Below are 11,180 nucleotides of genomic sequence, written 5' to 3'. Positions count from 1 at the left end.
ACAGCGGGGTCGCGCCGCGCCATCCAATCGGCGGCCGGGCCGAGCCAGGTGCGAGTCCGTCTCCACAGCCCCCGCCTAGTGTCGGGCCGTCTCGCTCTGCAACCCAGGCTGTCTGTCGGCGCCCGAGGGCTGCTCACCTGCAGAGAATCTCCGATCGGTCCCGGGTGCGGGCAGAGAAAGTTGCGGTGCCTCAGCCCTGCGATTAAAACTGGGCGGCGCGGGTGTGGCCCGCTGTCTCACTTCCAAGGGGCTGCTCTCCCGGACCCCCCAACCCCAACCCCAAACCTTCCAAATGGCTTTAGCTCTTACCAGTCCCTAAAGCGCTTTGGTTGTCAAGTTCTACTTCAGTTTCCCCTCTAAACCCAGTACTCTTTGAGCTCTTCTAACTCAGCTTTTCTTGTTGCTTTCGCTTCAGCGATTCACGACTGGAATTAACATCTTTAGCAACCTGGCTTGTCAAATCCATAATGGATGTAATTGGCCATCTGTGGTGGTCAATGAAGAAACCCTAAACGGTGGGAACAACACTCACTCAATAGAGGTGATGCTGGAATTGGTGTGTGAGTAACAGAAACCCCATCAATTATATTTGAAAGTGGACCACCATAAAAGAAGTAGACGGGTCCACAGATATAGAGCGACTCTTTTTCAATATTTAAACATAAATCATGAGACCTCACCCCTTACTTTGAATATTTTGTTAAGAAAGAGGAAGAGTGACAAAGGGCTACTACAAAAAGATGAGTGCACACGGCGGGGAGCCTGACTTATCACACCGGTGTTTGCATACATCCCGGAAGGACTGCTGCAGACCCCGGTGTGACAATGTTACACAATGCCCGGGGAAAGCAGGGATTCAGGAACTGATGGGAAGAAAATGGAAGCGTACACGTGAAAGTTGGCAGAACCCAGCCTAGCCTGGTGCAGTTGGGGAAGAGGCTACTGGCAGAGGAGAAGGACGTTATCTGACTAAAATTTTCATGTCGTTTATGGTATTTAAATAGTACCCAAGTCCTCGGTTTCCAATTCATGACTAGTAAGCAGCTTTATGGCGATAATTTGGCTTCCAAATGACTTAAGAGTCCAGGCCTTCTTAAGAACCTTTTCGGAAAAGTGGGTCACAGACTGTAATCGTCTGTGTGATCCTGTAATAAGCAGGTTGTCCTACAGTCTCTACTTTGAAGACGTTTGCCGGGAGATACTGGTTTAGAAAGCATGTATTATTCTAGACTTAGATGGCTCATAATAAGATGCCAATATTCATTCTTGTTCATGCCTGTGTATGTCTCTGGTGGTCTTAGAGTCCTAAAAGGAACTTCAGCCCCCCCCCCCTTTTTTTTTCATTTCTTTAGAGTGAGCTGGGCAGAAAGTTACCTCAATTGTTGTGATCCCATAGTTTACATTCTACTGGGAAGAGAAAGTCATAATAGATGAGAAATAAATCCATACCACATGGTAACAGGTGCGGTGAGGAGAACAAAATGAGGGGTTGGGGATTTAGCTCAGTGGTAGAGCGCTTGCCTAGCAAGCGCAAGGCCCTGGGTTCGGTCCCCAGCTCCGAAAAAAAGAAAAGGGGAAAAAAAAACCCCAAAATGAAAGACTAGTTAGGTGGATGTTGTTTTATGATAGGAAAGCCATGCAAAGGCCTGAGGGGAAGTAAGTGACCGGGTATCTAGCTGGCGGAGGTGTGCCAGACAGAGGGGACTATAAATGCAAAAGGGTTCTCAGGAGAAAACGGATTCGGAAGGAAAGTGGAGGACAATTTACATCTTCAGTAAAGATACTCCAAACTTGAAGTGACTAGCAAGGGTTTTAAAGTGAACCGGACAAGGCACCCCCACAGCCAGAGAATGGAACCCTGAGTCGGGTTGCAAGAGGTGAGGGGGGGGGGACCAGATTCTCTGGTAGGCCTTTGTAATTCCGGGTACTTCAGGCAGTGGGAAGCCGCCATGCTCTGGCGGCCAAGACACTAACATCAGAACACGCAGGGGAGGGGATTATTCATGAAGTTCTCTATACTTGATGCAGTGTGTTATCAAACGCTGTGTGCTGAGAACTAGGGGAGAGGGCCAGCAGCAAAGTGTTTGCCCAGACATACCTGAGTCCCTGGCTTCAAGCAATGGTACCACAAACCAAAACATTGTAAACAATACACAAAATGTATCTAAATGTTAAAAAAAAGAAATCTATTGCTTTTTGTCAAAAAAGAAAACACCTTTAAAATAAATGCAAGCAAAAGGCAAAACATCCAACTGACATAAAACTATGCATAATAACCAGCTGATTTCTTTCTCCACTTCTTCCAGAGGTGGCCTTTCCCAGAGGCACCACTACTGCCGTGGTTTCTGCTGTATCTTCCCAGAAGCATGCAGGTCTTTTTCGTAGCACCTGTGTAGGCTACTTGCCTTGTTTGTGTAAAACGGTAGTTTACTCCTAGGTATACTGTGCACCTCTCTTTCGCCATACATCCTAGTCTAGTGAGCATTCTACACTGGAACATTCGGGGCTCTTCCCAGGCTCTATCCAATTCCTTTGGATATAGAACTCTCACTAGGAACCAGAAGTCCCGGGCCCTGTTCTTGATTTGTCTCCTTGGTACAACTTTACACCTGGGCACTGTTTAAGTCACCACCAACACATTCGCATCCAGTGTCTTTGCCCGAAACGCCGTCATCTCCCACTTAGATTTGGATGAGCCCATTAACTGCTCGTATTGCTGTGACACCTGTCGTCCTTCTCCAAAATATTTGACACTTGGCACTTGGAGCGGTTGGGAGAAGGGAGATCACACCTGTAACGAACTGGATCCGGGGGAGCCTGGGTCATAGTTCCGAGCCACGATGGTGCAGAACGTTAAGGTTAGTCTTTATGCTATTCTCAAAAACCGGAATCAAAATCCACAGGTATTTATAATACGTAATTTATGAATCTACGTGACTGGAGCACCCACTCATCAAACATCCTGGATTATGCCCTGGATACTCGTGGGAAGGCAGTGCTGGCTTGGAGAATATGTGACTTGGTAAGCCAAATAAAGCAGACTGCCCTTCTGAATGTAGGCAGTTCTCATCCAGACAGCTGGAGGTCTGAGCAGAGTTAAAAGATTGCCCTCCCTCAATTGAGTAAGAGATTGGGGATTTCCTCCTGCTTAATTTCTTTAAGCTGGGACATAGTTCTTTTCTGGCTTTTAAACTCAAACTGAAACAGGTTTTTCTTCCATCTCGAGCCTGCTGGCTTTCAGACTAGAATATGACCTCAGAGTTCCCTCTGAGAAATTTCCACCTGGAACTGTACCAGAACTAGCATCGGATGTACCCGCGTCTCGTTAGTACTGATGACATTCCGCAAGGGTGGTCTCTCACTCCTCATCGGGATCGCAGTTGCTTGGGAGCTTGTTGAAAATGATGCGGCTCTCCTCTCACAGGTTCTGATTCAGGAAGTCTTGGGTGGACCTAAACATCTTCATTCTTAATAAGACTCCCCAGATGGCTCAGATGAAGCAGGCCAGAATTGCTTCTTTTCCAGAATGAGATCTAGTGTGGACTGAGGTACACAAAACAACCAGACTACCTGAAGTGTCTCCCAGAAGAGGTGTGTTGGCAAAGAGGTCCTCTAGGCTCATCAGCAAAGGCTGGGGAAGGGGTGCTGATGTGATCTCCACAGTACTCAACTCTATGTAGGAACCCAAATTATGCCCAGCATTGATCAACTCAAAAGAAAGCAGCAAAATCTTAAGGTGTCAGGAAAGCTTGGGTTTAAGAGAACACAGTGCTCTTTGTCTTTTCCCCTCTTCCATTTCACTGATGTCGGGCTAAGGAAGCCAAATAGATCCACACAGATAAAATGTTGTTTGGGTATGGATGAATGTACACAGCCAATGCAAATTCCGTCTGGGGAAATTCAGAGGAGTGAACTCCTGTCTGGTACACGGCATCAATGACTGCCTGGACATCTGTGTAGGGCATCTGGATGGGAAATCCTGTGACCTGGATCAAGGTTAGAACAACACAAAGGTGTGTTACGGTCTCAGAAGTAGCCTGGGAATGTGGTACGCAGAAACATCAGCGGTAGGCAGTTACAGCAGTAGTTGCCTTTTGTGAGTGACTATGATATTCTAGATGGTGTTAAGTAAGCAACAGATAACTGTTTGAGGTAAGTTCTGCCATTGCCCCCGCTCTGCAGACCGGGTTGGAACACAACCAGGGCTCTCTGATGCCAGAGTGTGTACAGTTGTTGTAGCATAAACTCCAACCCTTTAGCTAGCAAACTGCCAACAGGGAAATGTTCTACTGGAGGGCTTTAAGTGGGAAGTTGAAGGGTTTACTCAGGCTTATTTGGAGTCACTACTGTGTGACAGTATTGAAGGAACAAGGAGCATGGGTCTAAGTAACTAACGTTACATAATAGGACACAGATGACAACCACGGACCCTTCGGTCAGTCTCCCATCGCTTCCGAAAGGAGAATTTTTCTCACCCTTAGATCTGCTCACTTGTTTTCCCCATGTGCTGCCATTTCTCTAGCTCACCTAACAAGACTTCATCATTAGGAGTTTCTGATCTGCCACTGTAGGCCAGACCTCTGTGAATGCATTTGATTCTATCTTTACTGTCCACTGACTAAGTCCTGGCACAGAACGGAAACAATGTCTAGCATTTACTAGATAGATAGTAGAAGTTGAGTGCAATGCCAAGAATAAACTCATTTAATCTTCACTACAACCACAAAACAAACAACTATTTTTACCCTCTTTGTCCAATGGGGCAAAAGGTAGAGATGGGTTAGTTGACTCGACCTCCGTTAAAACCAGTAAATGGTCAAAATAAGACCTGACTACAGGCTTCAATCTTGATCTGATCTTGACCTGTCAATAAGTCAATACCTATTAGTCTGGTATTTTTACACAGAAACTCCAAGCTTCAAGCCTTGACTTCTATTTAACTATATTTAATTCGTCTAATTCCAAATTCTATTAAAAACAACAACAAAATAGGAACAACTTCCTTCTTATTCCTGAATGGTTGGTACCTCAGACCCCTCCCTGGCAGCTGAAATACTCAACAGCTAACAGAGGTCATTCTTTCTCATAGGAAGTTCTCCTGGGAGACATCTGCTTCCTGGAGGGGGGAGGGGGGAGGGGAGAATCTAAGAACCCGGTGGAGCAGTTAATAGAGAGCGGCTGAGGTGATGAAGGGATGCTGGTACTAGACAGTAAGGAAAGGGAAGAGTCTAACAAATGACTGCCTTGCTTGTTTATGGACCTGATGAATTTGAGATGTCTTTTCACTCTCCAGGGAGATGTCAATTCGCAGGTGATGGTAAAAGGTGAGGTTGATGCATTTGAAACTGGAAGTCATTGACACATGGAAGTCACTGAAGTTTTCTGGACTCCTCTTGCCCAGAAGCAATGACACAGAATCAAACATATTATTCGAGATCATTTCTCAGTTTCCCAGTTGCATGGTGGACATCTCTTTTCAAAAATCATCATTTATGTGTCATGAAACATACAGTTGGTTCTAAGAAAATGCCATTCATGGGATGATCATTACAGCACAACATTTTGGTCCATAAGTAAGTAGGATCCAGGCTGAAGAGCTCAGTCTCAACCCAAGTATTGTCTACTGTGCTCTATTAGTTAGATATTCTTACACAGAAGCTCCAAGCTTTACACCTTGGGTTATATCTGACTATATCTCACTTATGTCTTTAGAAAATTAACATCTTCACTCCTACTTCCAAATGAACGGTACCTGCAGACCCTCCCTGACAGCAGAAGTACTCAACCCCTAACAGATCGCTTCCTACTTTGTCTCAGGAGAGTTCTGGGAGACATCTAGCCTCCTGGAACAGGAGGTTCTCAATCTTTGGATTTCCAAACCATTTGTCTTTGGTGACCAAGAAAACAGGCATTTCAGAAATAGTTTAGAGTGCTATTATTTGCCAGTTAAAAACAGGTTAAAATCAAATGTCATTTGCACATTAGGTCATATACGAACCCAATAAAACTGTAGCAGCCTTTCCAACTCACTGTCTTCAAACGAAGCAAAGCTTCCCGTGTAAAACTCTAGTTTAGGAAGGATTTGCCGTAGAACAGAAGTGCACTGTCGATTCCAGCGTGTTGGGTGTTTAGGCCGCCATTCCATCATCTTACATTTCAGTGCTCTTTCTATCCTACAGTGAGAATGCAGAAATAACGTGGTGACAAACTGAAACTCTACTCACTCAGTGTCACAAGAACTTTGTCACTTCACAAATGAAAAGAAACTTCTGGGATTTAGGAGGAAACCAGGCACCTATAGTGAGGGGTGCCGACTATGATTCACAGTGATCGATCGGATATGGAGAGACGGGTTCTTGTTGGCTCAGGAAGGCAGAATCTTCCATGCATAGCCAGAAACAGGGCTACTAAGAGAATCTCTTCCAGACACCCAAGTATAAGCAGGTGCTGTCATGTGATTACTGACTGAGACAGTTACCAGCGGTCAAGGCTCATTTGACAGAGGGCATAGTGTTTCCAGGAATTTGCCTTTACAGAAATGCAGGTGTCTAGTCTGGGGTATTAGCATGAGTGGCATCATTAGTTCGGTCAATTCAGGATGTGGACTTGGAAGAAAAGGAACCACTCCACCCACAGCCACCCACCCACACTGGAATGTAGTTCCCCAGGGGCAGCGGTGTGAACCACCCCCAGTACTAGTGCCTGGTGGCACCACGGTGAGAAATGGGAGAAGGGTTGTAAGTTGGATGGTGGGATCCTGTGAGTGAGATGACTTCGTGGGGTTGCGTCTACAGGTTGTCACAGAGAAGCTGCTGAGAGTCTCTTCTTGACTGAGTCTACAGTGCAACTCCTGAGTTCATAGTACGTCAGCTGAAGTGTGCAGGGGATCTCAGTGGTGTCTGGCACCTGAGTGCTTTACCTTCTGAGAATGGTGGGAGTGGACTCTAGGCCCTTAGAGCCCATATGTATGTGTGTGTGTACACACACACACACACACACACAGTTCAGGTAGTTCTGGAAGCAGCTCCAATGCAAACCAGTTGGGAAACCTGTCTCTACTGTGTTTATTCCTTGTTTTCTTAAGAACTGGGAAATGACGACTGGGGAGAGATGGCTTGACCGGTAAGAGCATGGGCTGCTCTTCCAGAGGACCCAGGTCTGATTCCTACCTGCCACATGGTGGCTCACAACCATCTGCAACTCCAGTTCCAGGGGATCCAATGTCCTCTTTTGGCCTCTGTGAGCATCAGACATGCATGTGGTGCCCAAACTTACATGCAGGTGAATACCCACACACATAATAATATTAAAAGTGGTTTTAAATACAAAAGGGCATAGTGATAGTTGTAGATGGAGTAGGCCTCAATGCTCGCAAGAGAAGGTAGTGACGGGATTATTTTGGCCACAGTGATTTGATTAACTGACAGTGGGTTACATGCCAGACTGCAGTGTGAGTGTGAGCCCCTGCAGGAAATCAGATCTAGAAAGTGCTGACACATGAGGAGGAGGAGTGAAGACTACTACAGTCCATGGCCTGTTTGAGGCTTGACTGAAGCTTTCCATGAGGCAATGAATTTATGGGGAAACAGGGAACATCCAGACGTGACAGTGTTGTGGGTGCTTCTACTCTCTAATGGGTATGTTTTCCCACCACCGTGGCCATGGTCATTCCTTCATACCCTTCGAGAGAGTGTTGGCTCTTGCATACCATGGGCTTATCAACTACCTACACTGAGGCTATTTCATGGCCAGTGATGCCCAGAGTTAACTTAGGCTATCCTTGCGAGGGCTGCCTTAGTTGGTAGAGGGACCATTTATCAATGCTGACACCAGGACTTGGTAGTTCAGTGGGTCTAGCCATTGTCATCTCTCTCTTCCTGCCTCTGTCCTCGAGTCTAGTGAGTAATTAGGGAGGCTGGGCTGGATGATTAGAAGGTGGCTGGACATGAGATGGGAGGGAAGACAGCACCTGCTCTTTAGATCTTCTACCATGCTTTTATTGGTATCCAAGTAAACTATTTCTTCAGGCTGAAATACAGACAGATGAAAGTTAGGAGCAAGTCTAGAGACCACCTTTAAATCCCACTCACCCCTGAAGTCCTGGGGCTGGGAAGGTCAGACCCAAACCAGTCTCATGAAAAAGCAATCTCAAGTACAAAGGCCACACATTTCCTTTGACTTCCACACTACTTACTTAGCATGGGGGAGGGGTTGTAAAAGACAGTTTTCATGGGTAAAGCACATTTGCTATTCTCATTTCTTTTTGAGGCCAGTATCTGGCATACTTACTGAAAGCACTAAACGATCTCACACACTGGTCTCTTACACTTGTGGTGACTTTGGCAAAGTTACAGGACGTAACTTTGTTCTGAAGCTCAGATGCTTTGATCGTAAGGACAGGAAAAATAGTTATAGCTGCTGCAGTGGATTCTTAGAGCCATTGTAAAATGAAGCAGTACACGAAAAGCCCAGCATTCATGGGCTGTTCAGTAGACATCAGACAATGCCGTTACTCTTCTGGCACGGTTTATAACTATTCTTCTCTGGGTCTATGGGGTCTGGGTTTCTTATAGCTGGCAGGAACCAATTCTTTGTGTCCATGTGTACCTGCATTTGTGTATGTACTTAAACACACACATTTCATCTCCCATCTCCAAACTCCGCCCCATACACCCTATCCTACAGTAGGGAGTAGTGTTCTTCATGTTTCTTCATTTCCTGTAACCCTAACCTACTTACATTTCCTGTAAGCCTAACCCTACTCAGTTCCTGTAAGAGTCACAAGGCCAGTATTGGGAGGCTGATTTTCAACAGTCTCTACCTTGGGTTTCTGAACCAAGGAATAGAAGCAGCTGAAAGGATGGGAACAGGTGATTCCCAGAATGGGAAGAAAGTTGTGTAAAAAGGGAACAACCCTAGAACCTGTCGGGTCTCTAGGTCCCCAAACTGTGACCCTACAATCAACCCCAGGATTTGTTAAAAACACAAATTCTCAACTCTGCTTTCATGGCCACTGAATCAGAAACTAGGGTGAGATCCAGTGATGCCAGCTTTAACCAGTTCCCCAATGATTCTCGTGCATGCTGTGAATAGACACCACTGTAGTAAGGAGTGGACTCAGGCCCATTGATCATGACAGAGCAGAGCAAGAAACAGAAGTCTGAACTCCAAACACCTTGAGGGGGCTGCAGCTACAACTAGACAGAGCAGGGAGACTGAGTCTGTGATCCAGCAACCACTACCTACCCACGAGGCAATTCCTGTGGATTAGTGAATTCCTCAGGTTTGAGAATGAGGCCTGAGTATGTTGACTTGGTAAATTCTGTTTATCAAGGGGTTTTGTGAGCTTTTCGATTTCACTGAAGGGACCTTTCTTTGCAAGAATTTGTGTTCTTTAAAACTTCAAAAAGGTTCCCTGTTAATCCTGCATCTGGGTGTGCTCGTATTACACAATGAAACATGTATTCTTGATCATGTAAAATAGTGGTCAGATAGGAGCTTATTCTGGGATGCATGTGGTAAGTCAGGAGACTGACTGGAGAGAGGTACAGCTCAGTGCTAGTGCTTGCCTCGCATGCACAAAGCTCTAGGTTCAGTTTCAAGCACCATAAAAAGTCAATAGAGAAACAAGTCCAGCAATTGCATTTGATTATAGCCTCCCATCATGGTGTTGGCTTCTGACTTTCCTGAGGCTCAGGTCCCTACCAGAATTTTGCTCATCCTTCAACCCATCTCTGCTCATGCAGCAACCAAGCTACTCTGGAAGCTTCTGGAGAGACAATCCCTGGCCACTGCAGATTTTGCTGCTAGCTATCTCCTAAAGGCCATTCTTTCCCCTGGATTTCAATAGGCAAGTTACCTGGGTTACCTCACTCAGGATATTTTCTAGTTCCATCCATTTTGCAAAATTCATGATGTTCTCATTTTTAATAGCTGAATAGTATTCCATTGTGTAAATAAACCACATTTTCTTTAGGACATGGTATGTATTCATCAATGAGTGGATATTAGCCAAAAAGTACAGAATATTCATGATCCAATGCACAGACCGTAAGAAGTTTAACAAGAAGGAAGGCCCAAGTGAGGATGCTTCGATCTCTCTTAGAAGGGGGAATAAACTAATCATGGGAGGCAGAGGAAAGGAAGGATCTGGGTAGGAAAGGAGGGGGGGAAAGGGGGAGAACGATCAGGTTCAGGGGGAGACAGAAGAGACGCCCAGAGGGCCAAGAGAATGAATGGAAATATGCAGCTGTAGGGGTGGGGCAGGGAGAACCTCTAAAAGTCCCAGAGACCTGGGATACGAGAGGCTCCCAAGACCTAACGGGAATGACCTTAGCCAAAATGCCTAATAGTGAGTGGGGAGATGGGGCCTGAAGAAATCACCTCCAATAGGTAGACAGGGCCACCAGTGGAAGGATGGGGTCCCCAACCTACCTTCACGTTTTTGACCCAGAATTATTCCTGTCTCAAAGAAATACAGGGACAGAAATGGAGCAGAGATTGAAGGAAAGGACATTCAGTAATTGGCCCAACATGGGATCCATCCCACGGGAGGGCACCAAACCTTGACACTATTACTGATACCATGTTGTGCATGTAGACAGGAACCTGGCTTGGCTGTCCTCTGAGAGGCTCTAACAGCAGCTGACTGAGACAGATGCAGATACTTACAACCAACCATTGTACTGAGGTAGGGGACCCCTATGGAAGAGTCAGGGGAAGGATTGAAGGAGCTGAAGAGAATTGCAACCCCATAGGAAGACCAACAGTGTCAACTAACCTGAACCCTCTTGGGAGCTCCCAGAGACTAAGCCACAAACCAATGAGATACATGGGCTGGTCCATGGGTCCCGGCACATATGGAGCAGAGAGCTGCCTTGTCTGGCCTCAGTGAAGAGGATGTGCCTAATCCTGTTGAGACTTGGTGCCACAGGAAAGGGCGATGTGCTTGGGGGCTGGGGTGAGGGAGCACCCTCTCAGAGACAAAAGGGAGGAGGGGTGAAGAACTCTTGGAAGTGGGACTGGGAAGGGGAGGGCAATGTTTGGAATGTAGATAAAACAATTTTTAAATACAGAGGCAAGTCCTGCTCATTCATCCCCCATCTCCCTTCTCCTGCTGTGAGCTCCCCCAAACCCCCCACCCCCCATCTCCACCCCCCACCCCCGAATTCATGACTTCT

At 46.2% G+C, this 11,180-nt stretch overlaps 1 protein-coding gene across 10 annotated transcripts in view; it reads right to left on the bottom strand.

Annotated features, from left to right (window-relative positions):
- Nucleotides 1-44: 44 nt before the first annotated feature.
- Cc2d2b (coiled-coil and C2 domain containing 2B) overlaps nt 45-11,180 on the bottom strand; it is a 99,524-nt gene continuing 88,388 nt past the window's right edge. For 8 of the 10 annotated variants that reach the window (XM_063280394.1, XM_017590370.3, XM_017590372.3 and 5 more), the window contains 3 exons: nt 7,970-8,028; nt 5,999-6,173; nt 45-3,986 (listed from right to left, as the gene is read on the bottom strand). In XM_063280394.1, the coding sequence (XP_063136464.1) occupies nt 3,798-3,986; nt 5,999-6,173; nt 7,970-8,028 (423 nt within the window). In that variant the 3' untranslated portion in view covers nt 45-3,797. Of the gene's footprint in view, nt 3,987-5,998; nt 6,174-7,969; nt 8,029-11,180 lie in introns of those variants that run through there. The other 2 variants (XM_039095254.2, XM_039095256.2) reach the window with 2 other exon arrangements.

This window comes from Rattus norvegicus, chromosome 1 (assembly GCF_036323735.1).
Source record: "Rattus norvegicus strain BN/NHsdMcwi chromosome 1, GRCr8, whole genome shotgun sequence".
Classification (NCBI taxonomy): domain Eukaryota; kingdom Metazoa; phylum Chordata; class Mammalia; order Rodentia; family Muridae; genus Rattus; species Rattus norvegicus.
Note: the sequence above shows the minus strand (reverse complement) of the source record. Positions and strands in the feature narration are given on the sequence as shown.